Here is a 17,833-nt window from a genome sequence, read left to right on the forward strand (position 1 = left end):
CGCACATTAGACTTTGTACTTCGTTCGAAATGCACGTGCAGTAGAGAAAAGCGGCTCAGTGTGTTCCGGAGTTAGTGTGCTGCCTCGCGAAAAGAGACGAACGTTGTTTCGGGACGACTTTCCGAAAGGCGTGTGCGCGTGTTACTGTGGGTATCGAAACGTGCCGAGTGCCGGGTCAGTTGATAGTTGCGTGAAAATTCGAAAAGAATTGTCAGACAGAGATGACACTGGGCGCACAAATCGAGGCCTCCGCGGAAAACGGGAGCATGAAAATCTCACTACTGAACGGCGACGAGGACCAAACGGCTACTGGTTAGTACACGGTAATTTTCGAGATCCTATGCCCTTCGAATCTATTCCCTTTTCGAGGTTAAACGCCGCCGTTCATAACGTTATGTAATAACTCGGGTGTCGTCGGGTTCCCGTGTTCCGTTCACTTTAATCTGTGCTTCAACAATGCCGCCTCGGCCAAAAAGCCGGGCCCTCGATGTGTTATGTAACACGCGAATCTCTATGTATCCGGGGGTCATATGTGAGCCACGAGTTTTAAAGGTGGGAACCTAGCAGAAGACGCGAACCTCTGCTAGCAGACGAATTTCCGTGGTCTCGTGCAATTTACTTATTTAACGACCGACTCGATTTCGCAATATTGTTGCCGCACGTTTTGCAAGTAGTTACACAAGAACGCACGGGAGCCTATCGTTTGACGTACACTGCATCTCTTCTAAAGACGCATCGATTCGATGCATCATTTTCTTCTAAGATACATACTTATTGTCAATCTAACCATCCTTCTGGTACACGCATTTCAATCGCTATCACGAGGTCGGCACAAGTTTCATCTACGAACGAATTGATTCCTTCCGAAGTTCGAAGCACGTGATTCGTCAAGGATCGAACACGGCTACCTTTATCCTGTGATTTTCAGTTCTAACGAAATCAATCGTTATTGTTTTTAATCGTTATTGTTTACGATAGAAATTCGGGCTGTGGCGCGTGTTTCCTTTTCTCTTGGAATGTTTTGTTTACGAATCTTGTCGTTCGATAGATCGCAATTATTATCATCGATGATAATGCTAACGTACTTAATGATCCTTCTGATGTAATGAACGGCAGAAATATGTTTTAAAGTAAAACATCATGATGACAATTTCAATCGAATTGCACGAGAATTGTAAAAATCATGTGCAATGCAATATATCAGTTTTTTTTTCACTGGAAGCCAGACGGTTTGGCTCGTTTTTTCAGTGTCTAATGGTCGGCCGAAGGTTAACATATTCATTTGAAAAGGAACCAGTCATTTTCAAAAGGACGTTAGCGTTATCCGTCAGTGTCAATCGACGCGAGACCCTTTACTCCGATTTTTTCTTCTTTTAGAGCACGCTTTTTATGAAAAAACGCTCTTGAGAAAGTCACGTGCGTATTAACGACCCCACGTGTGTGAACCTTGGTACGAAGAAATTAACAACGAAAATACATCTGTAGTATAGAACGTGTCGATTTATTTCATTTATTTAATTTCGCTGTAATTAACAAAATATAATTTTACCCCATTAAGAACGCAGTACATTTGCTTTTATATTGTAATTATATTACTTTCTATAAAATAAAATTGGTTCCAGTAACAATTCTTCAGTTTTCTTACGTTTTGTACAGCTAAAAGTGATTCCTTTCTTATTTGAAATATTTGCATGCTTGGAGTCCGTTTTTTTTTTAGGTTGGGGAAGGTAAGGAGGATTCCGTTTAAATGCTCGAGGTATATTAGTGTTTTACAGAAGGTTGTATGTTTCAAAAAGAACAATGGCAAATTGTTCAGATTATCGATAACAGCAGGGGTTATCGGTCTCCTTTCTGACGTTATGTGTTGCGCTTCCTTGCGCCTTCGATTCCGGTATCAGAAGACGATATTTTACCGCGGTAGTGTATCGCGTGCTTTCGAAAACCGGTTACGATTTGTTCTATATGTGCGAAATTATCGCAATTGTTGATAACTCGGACAATGCAAAACCATGTATGTATTTCCAAAGATTTTCGGCAGACGTTTTCCTTCTTTGGATTTGCATTTTCTAGTTCAGTGTCGCACAAATAAATGTTCGTAGACTTCGCATATCAACTAATTACCACGTGGTCGTATTATGAATAATAATGTTGAAAGTTAGTAAGCTTTCGTTTCAGAAAGTGCGACACTATTTAGCATCTAACGCAAACAATTGTCGGTTTGTATGTATCTCTCGAACGATGCGTAAACCGAATCGCCGGTATCGAATTCGATATTTGTTTCTCGATTCATACATCTTCCGATACTTGTAATTCGCGCGTCATCTGCGAGATCGCGCTACTCTTATTACACAACCTTGTTTAACCGGTAAACCGACGACTAGGTATATCTTTTTACAATTCGAGCAGGACAGTACTTGCACAATTCTTGTTTTTGCTTTTCAATGAAAAACAAATAATAGAATCACGCTTTTGTACCGTCAGCTATCACGAATACTTACGTTCTTCGCGAGATTCCGTCGTTGCGACATCATTTCGATAGGTTATGTTGACCACCGAATCAAACCAAGATGGAAAACTGAAGTAATACTATTTAATAGTATTATTTACATAGTTAAATATAAGTTTGTCACGAACGTAGGGACGTTAATTATAAAAAGTTTTGCGAGATTGTTGTTCTTCTACGAGTGCAATCGATTCGAAGATGAAAAGAAAATTCGATACGAATCTGATGAAAAACTGTGAGCAAAGATAACGCACCGAAAAGTTTCGTATGTCTTTTGTTTTTCGAAGTGATCTTATCGTCGGATTCCTTTCACGACTTCTTTCCTTATCTGTCCTTCCTCGATAAGGGAAACATCGAAAATGGTGAACAAATTCGAAATGAAACGGTAAAACGTAAAACGGCTATGCGATAACGACTTGATAAAGTAATGGGTTCAGAAGATAAAGTATTTAGTACGGACCGTCAGACATGAATATGCATCGTTCCGACGCAACCGAAGGATTATTTTGTACGATAAGGAATTCTTTCTTTTTTATAACGATAAAATTGTATTGCCGGATAAAGTATATATTAATTTCAGTGTCAAGGTTTCGTTGTTAGAAATATAAATGAATCCCAACCGTTCCATATTTACATTTTAACGGGGACTAGTGTATAAATATGTGTCAAGATTAGTTGCCTTTTATCCTATCGATAAACCGTCCAGATCGGTTTTACATAATAATAATAAATTTGTACATATATACATTCGAAATTATTGTGTATAATTATAACTCTGTTTTTCCTGATATTTCTAGGTGAACGTCGCTAACGAACCTTAAATAGAATGTTAATAGATACGCTATCGTTAACAGTACCATTGAAAAGTATATAGGCTCATCGTGTAAGCGTTCGGATAAGTGACATTTAGAAAAGCAAACGATTGCCTATGTATTGTACGTAAATAAAAGAGTGGAATAAAAATTGATAATAAATAAATTATTGAAACAATTCGTATATGTATATCTATCCGTCAAATTGATCTAATTTCGTACAAACTCGCCACTAGATAGCTATAAAATATTTCGCGATTTTAATATTCAGTAATTTTCTATTATCGTATAAAGAATAAGATCTACCTATTACTAATTTTACCTATTAATAATAGACTCCCGGATGTTCATGCAAAATAAAAAGTTTGTGCATTAATTGCAAGACGCAGGAGCTAAATATAAATTTATATTCTTCATTAATAATTTTATATAATATGGTGAAAAAGTCTTTTAATATTTTCACCGTTTTAGATTGCACTTGCTCATTTTTGTTATAAATGCATAAAATCCGGAGTCTAATGATAGACAGCGGATCTTTATCGAAAATAGAAATTTTCTAGCTGAATTGCAACAATGTGGAGTAAAATAGAAATTTATCTTCTTTCAATATTATTAAATTCTTCTAATGTTTTTACTGTTTTAAATTACACCTACTCATTTTTGTCATAAATGTATAGAATCCGCTGTCTGTTAATGATTACGCTGATGGGTGTATTTAATATTTAAAAAAAAATGAAGGACTTCGATAGATCGAGATCTTATTGTTCGGAGCGACGCGATGCGGCGCACGATGCGACGTGAATACCGTTTTGGAAACCGTTTGGTAGTGGCGGAGAATCTCGAATGAACAATGATAATCATAGACATATAGAGATAGACTGCGCGGCCTGTCTATGATGATAATGGACCGCCCATCTGATCCTAATTAATAATGTCGCCTAGAAGATCCTGCGTACGTTTGAAATGGATGTACATATATCGCAAACATGGTATCGATAAAAATAGTACGGCATTTGAGTACGGACTATTTACATTGCCGTTTATTTATAAGTGCATTGGTGAATGCAAGTGGTAGCCCCACGAATGCCCACTACCGTATCTATTCGAAAATGCACCCTCGTTTCCAGGAGCATGTCTCGCGACATCACTCATTTTAGACTTATTTATATCCCCTGTCACGATAGATGAGTTCGAGGAAAGATGTTGTTGAGACCTCGTCCACCACAAAAGAATCACATTTGTCCAATCTGTCGTGATTCGTTTCGATAAAATAATATACATATCATAGCAGACGAAAATTAAAGTAACAAACATTTTTCATAAAGTTATTTCTGTAAATCGAATTTCTTGATTCATTTCGTTGGGAAGTACATGTTCAATGTAAAAAAAAAAGAACAAAAAAGGTTGCTAGTTGTTCAAACAAAAGTTGCACCTACTTATTTTTCCCCATTGACCTTCCGATACATGTTAGTATGTTGGTTTTGTATGGCTTTGTATGTATGAAACTGAAACCTTCATTTGCAAACTGTTTGTAGATTTGAAGCAGAACATAGAGGAGCTTGGGAGCGCGAACATGACTACAAAAATTGTTGTGGAGAAAGGCGAAGTCGAAGCTACAAAAGAGGAGAGGAACGAGAAGGAAGAGGAAAAGGAGAAAGAGAATGAGGACGAGAATGAAAAGGATACGAAACATGATAAAAGCGAGAAAGCAGTGGATGGCGATAAAGACAAAGATGCTGGAAACGAGCAAGAAGTTGTTTTCATTCAAGACATGGGATTTACAGTTAAAATTGTCAGCCCTGGTGCAGAGCCGTTCGACATTCAGGTCTCTAGCATGGAACTGGTTCAGGTAGCAATGGTTTCTAAAATGATTCTTTTGAACTCGTACACATATACATTATTACAGAAGCAAATGTTTGTTAATTTTTAGGAAATCCATCAGTTGCTCATGGACAGAGAGGATACCTGCCATCGCACTTGTTTCTCCCTACAACTCGATGGCAATACATTGGACAACTTTGCTGAGTTGAAGAACATCGAGGGATTAAAGGAAGGTTCGATAATCAAAGTGGTGGAGGAGCCATACACGATGCGAGAAGCCCGCATACACGTCCGACATGTCCGCGATTTATTGAAGTCCGTAGATCCTGCAGATGCTTATAACGGCGTCGAATGTAGCAGTTTGTCGTTCCTTAACGTCGTCACTAACGGCGACATCCTTGAGAAAAAGAAGAGCAGGGCAGACTCGGTCGACTGTACTCCACCGGATTACATTATACCTGGTTGTAAAGACAGGCCGTTGCTACCCCTTCAACCGCAAGCCAAAGAACAAAAATGTCCTCCATGTTTGAAAGTATGATTCCAAGACGTATCGAATACATATGTATAGACTGCGGATTTTTATGCATTTATGGCTTCGACAGAATTTAGTAAAATTTTGATATATTTCAGATCTGCAAAGGGGTTACTGCCACTGAAAATAATATTTTATTTGGTCCTCCCTTCTTAAAAATCGTTTCGAAAAATTGCAAACTGCATAAACTTCCGCAGTCTACATATGTATCTATTTCCAACAGATAGATGATATAATTATTGGTATAACTTGTTCTAGGTTTTAACAACGTCCGGGTGGAATCCTCCACCGGGCCACAGAAAGCTCCACGGTGATTTGTTGTATTTGCACGTGGTCACGCTAGAAGATAAGCAGTATTATTTGACTGCCTGTGCCAGGGGATTCTTTGTTAATCAGTCGACAAAAGAAATGTTTAATCCGAAACCGGCGACCCCCAGCCATCTGTGTCACAGCTTAATCGAGCTACTGAACCAGCTCAGTCCGGCATTTAAACGAGGTTTCGCTTCGATGCAAAGAAAGCGAACGCAAAGGCATCCCTTCGAAAGAGTTGCCACGCCTTATCAGCTGTACGCGTGGAGCGCGCCGCAAATTGAACACACAATCGATGCTATACGCGCCGAGGATAGTACGTTTTCATTGAAAACTTCAAATGTATACTCGATAATATAAGTAATAACTAGACAGCGGATTTTATGCATTTATGACGAGAAGGAGTAGGTGTAATTTAAAACAGTCACAACATTAGAGGAATTTTAAAATACTTTTATATATTATGTTCCAAGCTATTAAACGTAGTAAGAAAGAAAATAAACTTCTATTTCACTCCAGTTTGTTGCAATTCAGGTAGAAAATTTTTATTTTGCATAAAGATCCGCTGTCTAGTAATAACAATCGCTGATTCAAATTAATTTCTCTTCTCCAGCTTTCTCTTCCAAGTTGGGCTACGAAGAGCACATCCCTGGGCAAACTAGAGACTGGAACGAAGAACTGCAAACAACAAGAGAGTTACCTCGCAAGAACTTACCCGAAAGACTGCTTAGAGAACGTGCTATTTTCAAAGTATGTTAATGTGTCTATGTATACTGGGACCTTGTCGCAGTCGCGAATGGTAATCGACGAATAAATTAGGTTCACAGCGATTTCGTTGCCGCTGCGACTCGCGGCGCGGTAGCTGTGATAGATGGTAACGTGATGGCGATAAATCCTGGGGAGGAAGCGAAGATGCAGATGTTCATATGGAACAACATATTCTTCTCCCTCGGATTTGATGTAAGGGATCATTACAAAGAGCTGGGCGGCGATGCCGCCGCTTTCGTTGCGCCTCGCAATGACTTGCAAGGTGTCAGGGTGTACGCCGCGGTTGATTTACCCGGCCTTTACACGCTCGGTACCGTTGTGATTGACTACAGGTTTGTTATCATTAGATTGCGAATCTTTATGCACTTATAGTAAAATTGAGTAGATGAAATTCAAAATTGTTGGAGAATTTAAAGAATTGAACATGGCAATATATGATTTCTCCTCTATTAAAATCATTATTGAAATTATTAAGGGGGTAGACTCTCGTTTCCAGGATTGCAAGGCTTTCTCATTTCTCGATAATACAAAGATGAGGTTTTTCAGCAGTCAAAAGCGCCAGATAAAAGATCAATCTAGGCCGCAATCGATGCAGACAAGTTTTATTTTGCATAAAGATCGGCAGTCTAGTTATCATCAATTAATACGTTGTTCGTCTTCATTCCCATTCTGTTAATTACAACACTTCTATTCCACTGTGCAGAGGATACCGTGTCACTGCACAATCCATCATCCCAGGAATTTTGGAACGCGAACAAGAGCAGTCCGTAGTTTATGGTTCTATCGATTTTGGAAAAACGGTTCTCACTCATCCCAAGTATCTCGAGTTGGTAAGTTACCCGATATTAATCAAATTCCCCTTCAAGCAACATATAAGTATATATTATATTTTCTAGTTAAACAAAGCTGGCCATCAATTAAAAATTCTTCCTCACAAAGTTGTTAACGACGCCGGCGAGGAAGTTGAACTTTGTAGTAGCGTAGAATGCAAGGGTATTATTGGAAACGATTCCCGACATTACGTATTGGATTTGTTGAGAACGTTCCCTCCTGACGTGAATTTTCTGAAATGTTCGTAGAAGTTGATCGAAAAAGTAATTAATTTCTTTTATCACCGTTTTACACTGCTAATTCTATCATCGTTTTTCTTCAGTGGAAGGTGTGGAGCTAAGCAAAGAAGCTAGAGCACTAGGTTTTCCAATTGAACATAAACATAGATTGGCTTGCCTTCGTCAGGAGTTGATCGACTCTTTCGTGGAAGCTAGATACGTTCAATTCATTAAACACGCAGCCGTTCATCTTCAACAACTCACGTCTGCTAGAAGAGTGCAAAAAGAAAAGGAACCCGCTATTAAAGTACCTATTGTACTACGCGTTTCGAATTAAAGTGATACACGTGCGAATGTAACAATGACATTTTTTTTATTGATCCTCAGGAGGATAAGAAGGAAGAGTTGAATGCCATTACAGTGGATAGTAACAAAGAGGATTCGGCTCAATCGCTTATGGAAGCAGACGAAGCCAAAAAAATTGTCGAGAGTATTACCGACTCCATTACCGGAGGAGAGAAGCAAGAATGTAAATAACTTCGTTATGTACTTACAAGAGAAAGCCCTGATCGGCCTGAACGTTCGAAATATTGTTTTATTTGAAAATTCTTGCATTTTTATATGAAACTGTTCTTTCATAGTGGAGGAAAGTACGAAAGAGATAGTGCGTAGAGCTGCGACAGCTGTTGGTAGTTTGAGGGAAGCAGAATTCGACGTCAGGTTTAATCCGGATGTATTTTCTCCGGGTGTAAAACATGCGGATCCGAATGGTGCTGCTTTGAAGAAACAGAAGCAGTTGGTGCAGGACGCCGCTGACTTTTTATTGACCGTGCAAATTCCTACATTTGTAAGTTGTGTTTTGAAATAATTGCCTTGTGCCGTTCATCCAGATTGTTACCGAACATTCGTTCAAATACTTACAAATTCAAATTTGCTCTTATTTCAGATTCGGGAATGTTTGGATCATACGGCTGCAGCAATGGACGGCAGTACCTTAGTGGAGGCATTACACGGCAGAGGTATTAACGTGCGTTACCTTGGTAAACTAGCTGCTATGTTAGCTGCGGTACCACAACTGCAGTATCTTAACCGTATTGCCGTTTCGGAACTGCTTTTGCGGTCTGCTAAACACATTTTCACATTTTACATGCAGGTATATTATTTCAGATATATTTTATCGATAGACAGCGGATCTTTACGCAAAATATGTATTTTGTACCGGAATTGCTAATGGTTTTACTTTTTTAAATTACACCAATTCAGTTTCGTCATAAATGCATAGAATCTGCTGTCTAATTATATCGATATAACCGATATTTGTTCTGAACGAAATAATTGATTCGTTTATTTTTCAGGGTACAGAATTAATGAGTCTCTCCGCCTCGATTAGCCACTTCCTGAATTGCCTGTTGTCCTCTGCACAAATTATTCATCCGCAACAAAATCTCGAGGAGGTACGATACCGATCGCAGAATGCTGTGTCAGATATATTCGTTGAATCTAGCTGCACGCAGTACAAGCAGTCTCAACAAGGATAATCATTTTCTAGGTGAAAATTTATATAATTGCTGGTTTCAGCTTCAGAGTAAGACCGCGAAGCGACGCAATAAAAGGAAAGGTAGAAATAACGGACCCCAACAGTCCGAGGTGGAATGGGCTTCGTTGACGCCCAAGTCACTCTGGCAGCAAATTAAAGCTGATCTAAAAAGCTATTACGACTGGGAGACACCGTGTCCTGAGTCACTGGACACCACGATAGATCATTTTCATCTTCAGAAAATATCTTTGCTACGTGGCTTCTGCGTAAAGACTGGCATACAAACGTTATTGCGCGAGTATAACTTCGAGAACAAAAACAGAGCCACATTCTTCGAGGAAGATATACTTAATATATTCCCTGTTGTGAAGCATATCAATCCTAGGGTTAGCAATATATACATATTTCAAACAAAACAAGCTTTTACCTGGCTTTGCACATGTTTCAAACTGATTGATTTTGTTTCTCTTTTAGGCTAGCGATGCGTACAATTTTTATACAACGGGTCAAAGCAAGATCCAACAAGGGTACTTGAAGGATGGCTACGAATTGATCAGCGAAGCACTGAATCTCCTGAATAACGTGTACGGCGCTATGCATCCAGAAATCGCACAGTGTCTCAGAATGCTCGCTCGATTGAACTACATAATGGGCGACCATGGAGAAGCTCTTGCTACTCAACAGAAAGCGGTACTAATGTCGGAAAGAGTTAATGGAATTGATCATCCGTACACCATCACCGAATACGTAAGTGTTGCACCCAGGAATTTGAATCTGGATTGGAGAGCGCGAAGAGTAAATGAAAGTATGTGGGCACTTCGTTGCAAGTAAAATTTTTTCTAATAGTACCAAATTGTACAATTTAATTGATGATCCATTAGCGTGGTCTGCTGTTTTCTCAAGACAATAATAATAATTATTGGTAAGATATCTAATGAATTATTAACTGTGTAAACTAGACCATATAAAATTGAATGATCAAAGAATCATATAAAAATTAAACGTGTTGTCCACACATACTTTTGAACGGGAGTGTATATACAGGGTGTCTCAAAATACCTTCAACATTTGCAACATTTTCCTTTGCAAAAATGGCGTCCGTGGCTTTGTTAACCTTTAACTACCCGCGCTGGTGTAAAAAGTACACCAATTTTCTTGTCCCAATACAATAATATATGTACTGTGCGGAGCACGAGAGAAAACTAACGGGAAGGGAACGGGGAAAGAAGCCTGACCATTCAGATTGCCTTTGCGTTCCTCTTGCCTCGTTCCCCTCCCGCTAGTTTTCTCTCGTGCTCTGGACAGTACTCAGACACACAGTGATACATGTGGTGTACAGAATACACCGCGCGGGTACCCAGATAACACAGCCTGACAGAGCCTACCACCGGACCCAGCCAGCAGAACCCCTGACCTACAGGTTACGGGCAGACACAACGCTTGGAGCTGCTCGAGACCCAGGCAGGCCGATTCAGCCGGGCCCCTATGCGCGTAATGGCGCGGATATCACCTGCAGGGGGCTCGAGCCCAGGGTCTGCCGGGCGGGGCGGGATTCAGCCTGTTTTTGAAAGGGCAGCACGGTCACACTAATGTGGCCAATCAGTGCTTCGATTGAGCCCAACTTTTCTCGCACATGCACGACACAGGGCGGGTCGCATCAATTTGGCAGATGTCGTTAAAGTAAATTTCTACTGTGCAAATGCGTAGCAGTCTCCCTTTTTACCGACAAAAGTATAATAAGTTAATAAATAAGACCTTTGAGGGCGATTGCTCCCTAGATTGATCTTTTATCTGGCGTTTTTGAGTACTGAAAAAACCCATGTTTGTATTATCACGAAATGAGAACGCGAATCCCGCACCCTTGCAATCTTGCAAATGGGCCGAACACCGGCCCGGCCGGCAGGCCCTGGGCTCGAGCCCCCTGCAGATGGTATCCGCGCCATTGCGCGCATAGGGGCCCGGCTAAAATCGAGCCGGTGTGCTATCTGGGTAGTTACGTGAAAATTCAGGGCGCGGGTAGTTAAAGGTTAAGAATTATCTTGTGACGTCACATTTTACCACTGTCTTTACCTCACTGGACTCTCGGCTTTCCTATACAGATACTGTACCTATGTCGGGTCTGTAAGTACCCAGTAAGCAAAACGCAGTAAGGAGCTGCCGGGCAGGTAAAAGACGGCTCGATCCTGGATTCTGCCTGCGTAGCACTAACACAGATTAGGTATTCTCGTCGGTGGCACTAATATTAGTGCGACCTGCCCTGTATAACGGCATTCGCCACCTATGTGCGACCGTGCTGCCCTCTTACGGCGAGGCAGAATCCAGGACCGTGCTGCCTTCCATCTGCCCGAAAGCTTCTGAGGCAGACGCTGCCAGGAGAATACCATGCAGCTGCGTCAGTAGAAGTAGCGCTTTATACTGGCAGGGAGTTCCCGGGAGAATCGAGCAGATTCCGAGCATCTTATGCTTTGAGAAGCTCCGAGCGTCGTTCTGACGGGATAATGCCCGCCATCTGCTCGCTAGGCTGTGCTCGATATCTGCTCGAGGCAGACCTGGCTGACTGGGTAAATCATAACAATCTTCTGATGTACTTATGTTTTTTTTTTTAAAGATTCATCTTGCACTGTACTCTTTCGCAAACGGTCAAGTTTCTGTGTCGCTGAGGTTATTGTACAGAGCGCGTTACCTAGCCTTATTAGTTTGCGGCGAGGATCATCCGGAAGTAGCGCTACTCGATGTAAGTAAACTTTCAAAATGTCTAGCATATGAAAGCCTAGTCTGTTGACTGTTTGTTATAACATTGCGTTATTGGTCATTCGTGTAGAGCAATATCTCGTTGATACTCCACGCTGTCGGCGAATACGAATTGTCGCTTCGGTTTTTGGAGCACGCACTGGCGTTGAATCTTCGGTACCATGGACCACGGTCCCTGAAGGTCGCTGTATCGTATCACCTTGTCGCGAGAACTCAGTCTTGCATGGGTGATTTCCGCGCTGCTCTAAACAACGAGAAAGAGACTTACGCGATCTACAAACAACAGTTGGGCGAGGACCACGAGAAAACCAAAGAAAGCAGCGATTGCTTGAGACACCTGACACAACAAGCGGTTGTTCTGCAGAAGAAGATGAACGAAATTTATACGGGGAAATCGGGTGTCAGTTTGCCGCCGATTCAGGTGCAGCCGCCCAGCATGGGCTCGGTGCTCGACATGCTGAACGTGATCAACGGTATTCTATTTGTTCAAATCAGCCAGCAGGATATCGAGAACTTCAAAGCGGAGATAGAAAAGAGACAGAAGGAACAGACTCCCGACGGAGAGACGAAAGCTATTCAGAACGAGAACAAGAAAAACGAGAAGGAGAACAAGAAGGAGGAGAAAGAGAATAATAAGAAGGAGGAGAAAGAGACTAATAAGAAGGAGGAAGAGAAAGAGAATAAGAAGAACGAGAAAGAGGGTAAGAAGGAAGACAAAGAGAACAAGAAAGAAGAGAAGGAGAACAAGAAAATAGAGAAGAAGATCGAAGCGCAGCAAGTTGAATCGAAGAAGTTGGAAGAGAACAACGCTACGTTAGAACCGGTAGTCGCAGAGAGCTGAGCTCATTTCAACGCGCCTACAATCATACATAGTAGTTTTTTTTTCTCTCAGAGTCCTAGTCTTTCCCTGCCCGCGACCAGTCTTCTTAAGAATAACGCGAGTACGGTATGCAAAATTGATTGGGATAAATATTGGGATGGCAGTGGTTTGCTTGATCGAACGACCGAGTATCGTTCAATGTACCGTACACATTTGCAACGTGCTGCTATCAGACATGATCCCTTCCATGGTGCACCGGTGTTAACGTGAAAATCTCCTCTGGGATTTACCAGGGCACGTGCGATTCTCAATTCTCTGTTCTTTATTCGCGGTTCTCGATTCTCGATTTTACGCCAAGCCGCAGAATTTCTTTGACTGATGAATTACGACTGCATAGAAAAACTGAATTTTCACTTGTGTAAATAATTCGAAACGGAAAGGAAAGAGTGATTCGCATGTTTGTCGTCGCGACGATTCATGGTTTGGTTGACTCTACAAATTTTAATCGATTTACCATGTAATTCCCATGGTATCACGGATGTCTTGGAACTCGAAGGGCTCAATTAATCGTATTTCGTGACAACAAAGGCTATCGGTATTACCCACCACGTTACTCTTCTACTAATCGACAAAATAATAATTAGCATCAGCTCCAGCATCCTACGCAAGTGTTGCTAAACTCGAAGCGAAACGCGAGGTACCGAAAAAGAATCGAACGGTACAACGATTTCTATTAAAAAAAAAAACAAATAATGGACGTTTATTATCGTAGATTATAAGTCGATCGTTTTTCTTTTCTTTTTTTTTTCTCTCTCTCTCTCTCTCTCTCTCTCTCTCTTTTTGTACGTTTTCGATAGTCTATTTTATTAGCACACATTTGAGATCACTGTTTTGTGCGACCTAGACATCGCTGTCATTTCCCATTCTAGTTGCCATCGATACCAGCCGAGCATCAGTGTCGAATGCATGAGAACACGTAATTGTTTTCGATCTGTACCAACGTGCAATTGAATTTGTTGGATTCAACGCAAATACGTGGATACATATCTTTGATAAATTGTCACCGATCGGAGAGCTTCCTTATAAAAGTGAAACGAACAAATTTTAAACTAGTGAAATCTGCGAAAAAAAAGTACAAGTATTTGTATTGCATTCAACAAGAACAATTTATTATTTCGGTTTCTATCTCGTCGCAGACATCGCACCGTAAAGTTCATTCACCTTCTTCGTAGAAGAAGTTCAATCTGAAAGGAATTATTGAATTTTAGAGATATTTTCTTTCGAATTTATATGAAAAGACACAGATATTTTCGAAAGAAAAGATTGGTGGCAGCAGGACGATGGTACAATGACAAGTGAATGCATTGTTACATTCATGATCGTTGATAAAAGTTATCGGAAACAGCGCATTAGTCATGTTATTATAAAAGTAGCGTCAATTTACTATTAACTACTAGAGGTGCCGCAGTTAGTACTAGAATTGTAAGAAGAAAAAATCAACTGTTACTCGAATGATAATTTACAAGTTTTTGTTTCTGAATCATGTTAATGGCGTCCGTTGGAAGAACGAATGCAACGGATAGCGTGTCCCGCGTTCAAATTTCATTACGAACAAATACCAAATTCCGTTGGAAGACAACTGTCGATAATCCGTTATGCATGTTTCGAAGAAAACGCTATTTTGTGTTCTACGTATCAGTTACGTTTTTACTGACAACAAAACGCGGGTGAATGGCCATGCCTCGATGGTTTCTGTTCAGCTATTCGTATACTTTATAATATGAAACATTGTATTGCAATTGTTAGTCAAAATGTACGATACAAAAATGCTAGTTAATAAGGACTATTGATTATAAATAAAGTTAAATACTTGATTTACATATACTACCTGTTAAAGTAACTTCATTGTGTCGGCGCATCAAATAAAAATCATTTTGTACGGAACATGACCGAACCCTTTCACAAAGATTCCAAGTTCTGTTCATGTGAACTACTGCTTCGATCAACGTTGCAATCGCGCGTATCGTGTTCGCCGCTTCTCTTTCGTTTTCTTCTTTTCTTCGTCGGTGATACCGTACGTTGCTTTTGACAACAGTCTCTAATATTTAATTTGTTTATCAGATACTGCTTGAAGGTTTCTAAAGCATTTGTACCACCGGTTCCTTTTTCAAAGACCATCGATATTCTTATACTGTCGCTTCGAGACTCTTCTTCTTTCTCGATCAATTCGACGAAAAAGTTACAGATTAAGAAAGGCTCCTTGATATCAGAACAATCTGCCTCTTCTATTTGATCGTTGATAATTTTCGTATCGTTATCACCACACAATTCTTCTGTAATATTACGGTCTCTGCTCTGGTTCAATGTTCTCTGAGCTAATCGTCGTTTCCTACGTGCATGCGTCCAGGAATCATTTCTCGCGATCAACTGACAAGACCAACCATTAAAATCATCAATAGGCAAATCTAATTCCTTGACATCTATCTACACAAAGAATAGAATACAAGTTCAAATTCTGCAACACATTGGAATCCAAGTAAATTATACAATATTACATGTAATTCTTCCATCGACTCTTCTATGAAACTGATCAAATGGTCAAAGGAGGAGACTTTATCTCCCATTGGAAATTGTATCTCTGTTGGACGTTTCTTTCTTAATAGCTTTGCAACATAGTCTCCGCTTTTCCTAATAACAGGGGCAGTTGTCAAGTCAACTATATCTTTTGGTAAAAACGTCCATGCTAATCCCCACCTATGGAACAAGTACAGTAATAAACAGGACTTTATCGTTTCTATGATAGAATACTACTCGATAAAATAGTGAATTTACCGTTTGGTATGACCTTGACAAAATTCTGTCCACGTAGAATTCTCTATGTTCCTTTTTTTCATTAACTTTAATAAAAATAATAGGTTGCTTCTTCGACCAAACATTGTAGTATATATTTTTACTTTGTCTTTCATCTCTACGCTTTCGTCTATCATTTGCACGACAAATGCCCTTTCGCCACCCTGAATCGTCAGCTCAGAGTCGTTTCCAGTTGGAGCATTTCTAGGTGGTAAACGTTTTTCCACTCTCTCCGATCCTTCCATCTCGAAAAAAGGTGGATTACACATTGTAAAATGATAGATTTCATCTTCCTTTACAATGTCTCTGAAGATTGTTCGTCCTTTCACTTTCGATACTGCAAAGATCAAATATTGGAGGAACATATAAATGTTATATATCTAATAACTAGACTACTTCTTTATTTTTCATTATTTTTCTACGGAACTTCCACCAACGTATTCATGTAATTTCTTTAATGAAAATGATACCGAATATGATATAATTCTGATGATATTTACTTGTGTAATGAATAGACTGCAGATGTTTATGCAATTTTCAAGTTTTGTAGACGAACTTTAAGAGAAGTGGGCCACATAGAATCCTATTTTCATCGGTAATAGCTTTTCTAGATCGATGATCAATCAAAATCGTACTAAGTCCTGTCGAATTTGATACCACAGCGTTTTTGAACATTTTTATAAGGCATAAATGCATGAAGTTCCGCAGTCTACTAATTACCGATGTTACTACCTTTTATTAAATGCTGCAAGTTATTATTTTCAATTTGTCGAGTAGCTGTTTGTAAACTAGTTTCGTCGACTTCTGTACCAATCATTTGATTTCCATACATCTTTGCGAACAATAAAGGATATATAGAAACTGCACCGGTCCCTGCAAACAATCGCTATATATATTTAGAGACCTTTACAACTAAATATTTATAAAATATCTATAGAAGATACCAATGTCTATGCCGACAGCTTCCTTCATTTCGCAAAGAGCGGAGTGTTTTATCAAATCTTCTATCCATAACACATAATTCAAACGTAACGGTAAAGTTGGTATCAATTTATTTGGAGGTATTTGTATGTCTAAATTAAAGTCATGCTTCAATAATACTTCCGTCAGTATTCGTAGACATTCTTCATTTTTGAAGTCAATCTTCACTTTGCCAGTCAAATCCTAAAAATCGATAAACGATTATAAATCGATACGTGATTGAAATATATTGTTTGAATGCATAACACACTTACTATATTAACAACATTACGGAAAACAGGATACAATAACGCAAGTTGTTTAAAGTCCGGTACTTTTTTATATCTATTTCTATAGTGCATATATTTTCTTAAGGACATTTTGACAAAGCTTCGTTACATCGAATGGTAATGTTTATAAAAGTTTTCCGATCGATACATTCTTATTTTGACGAAAATGTATCAAATTGTACTACGGACGTCATTTTCAAAACACGTGCATTCAGTTATGCCGAATTTTCATTTACTAACAAAGCAAATTGCCGAAATTGCAACTTCTGATTATTGATAAAAGAAAAGATTGTGCAACGTTTATAAACACCTATTTAAAGTCACCGTTTCAAGCGATATATCATCGTTGATCAATCGATGGCTTCAACAAATACTGACAAATACATAAAAATCAATATAATACTTATAGACATAGACCCGGCTTCGGATTCGGATAACATGCCGTGTTCCAAGATTACTGCATTTACCAGATGACGGATGTAGGCCGTAGGGCAGTGTTGCTAGATGGTACGGGAAAACTCGCGCATGCGCGACGATTCCAGCGTCACTGAAGTACGAAATCGGGCACCTTGGTTGCCCCGCATAGCTTCGCACAATCTTTTTTTCTCGATTTTCAAACATAACGTTTAACATGCGTATGTTATATTAAAATTTGATGTGTATGTACATGTAATATATAAATATATTCTAATTGTATATATACAGTAACGGACAAAAGTTTAAGACCGCTCTAAAGAAAACTTGCCCCACAAGCTACGGACTGTAGAACGCAGATAAGTTCCTGGATTCGCCGCGCATGCGCGAGTTTTCCCGTACCATCTAGCAACACTG

At 39.6% G+C, this 17,833-nt stretch overlaps 2 protein-coding genes across 12 annotated transcripts; one reads left to right on the top strand and one right to left on the bottom strand.

The window, feature by feature from the left end:
* On the top strand, positions 1–14,786 carry Clu (clustered mitochondria protein homolog). 7 transcript variants are annotated; one of them, XM_076422252.1, is made up of 17 exons: positions 1–323; positions 4,851–5,164; positions 5,246–5,668; positions 5,927–6,293; positions 6,591–6,727; positions 6,797–7,077; positions 7,449–7,575; positions 7,642–7,816; positions 7,899–8,101; positions 8,182–8,323; positions 8,436–8,641; positions 8,741–8,947; positions 9,150–9,248; positions 9,373–9,717; positions 9,806–10,078; positions 11,940–12,065; positions 12,153–14,786. In XM_076422252.1, the coding sequence occupies exons 2-17, from the start codon at positions 4,889–4,891 to the stop codon at positions 12,921–12,923; spliced, it is 4,158 nt and encodes a 1,385-aa protein (XP_076278367.1). In that variant the 5' UTR covers positions 1–323; positions 4,851–4,888; the 3' UTR covers positions 12,924–14,786. The 7 variants fall into 7 exon arrangements, with proteins under 7 accessions (XP_076278367.1, XP_076278318.1, XP_076278337.1 ...); XM_076422203.1 differs by having other exon boundaries at positions 1–312; XM_076422222.1 differs by lacking the exon at positions 1–323 and adding an exon at positions 3,736–4,304.
* On the bottom strand, positions 13,689–17,650 carry LOC143208235 (U6 small nuclear RNA (adenine-(43)-N(6))-methyltransferase). Of its 5 annotated transcripts, none has more exons than XM_076422445.1 (7): positions 17,420–17,650; positions 16,697–16,916; positions 16,485–16,625; positions 15,735–16,089; positions 15,458–15,656; positions 14,791–15,386; positions 13,689–14,146 (listed from the first exon to the last, which is right to left on the bottom strand). In XM_076422445.1, the coding sequence occupies exons 1-6, from the start codon at positions 17,633–17,635 to the stop codon at positions 14,862–14,864; spliced, it is 1,656 nt and encodes a 551-aa protein (XP_076278560.1). In that variant the 5' UTR covers positions 17,636–17,650; the 3' UTR covers positions 13,689–14,146; positions 14,791–14,861. The 5 variants fall into 5 exon arrangements, with proteins under 5 accessions (XP_076278560.1, XP_076278589.1, XP_076278580.1 ...); XM_076422474.1 differs by having other exon boundaries at positions 17,406–17,486; XM_076422465.1 differs by having other exon boundaries at positions 16,988–17,463.
* Between the last annotated feature and the right edge of the window lie 183 nt (positions 17,651–17,833).

The sequence above is a fragment of the Lasioglossum baleicum genome, chromosome 1 (assembly GCF_051020765.1).
Source record: "Lasioglossum baleicum chromosome 1, iyLasBale1, whole genome shotgun sequence".
Taxonomy (NCBI): domain Eukaryota; kingdom Metazoa; phylum Arthropoda; class Insecta; order Hymenoptera; family Halictidae; genus Lasioglossum; species Lasioglossum baleicum.

Coding starts and splice junctions, on each gene's coding strand:
- Clu (XM_076422203.1), top strand. CDS start 222: ATGACACTGGGCGCACAAATCGAGGCCTCCGCGGAAAACGGGAGCATG. Junction 7,576..7,641: donor ATCCCAAGTATCTCGAGTTG/GTAAGTTACCCG, acceptor TATATTTTCTAG/TTAAACAAAGCTGGCCATCA. Junction 12,066..12,152: donor CGGAAGTAGCGCTACTCGAT/GTAAGTAAACTT, acceptor TCATTCGTGTAG/AGCAATATCTCGTTGATACT.
- LOC143208235 (XM_076422445.1), bottom strand. CDS start 17,635: ATGTTAAACGTTATGTTTGAAAATCGAGAAAAAAAGATTGTGCGAAGC. Junction 16,090..16,484: donor CTTGCAGCATTTAATAAAAG/GTAGTAACATCG, acceptor TGATCTTTGCAG/TATCGAAAGTGAAAGGACGA. Junction 15,657..15,734: donor TGTCAAGGTCATACCAAACG/GTAAATTCACTA, acceptor CTTGTTCCATAG/GTGGGGATTAGCATGGACGT.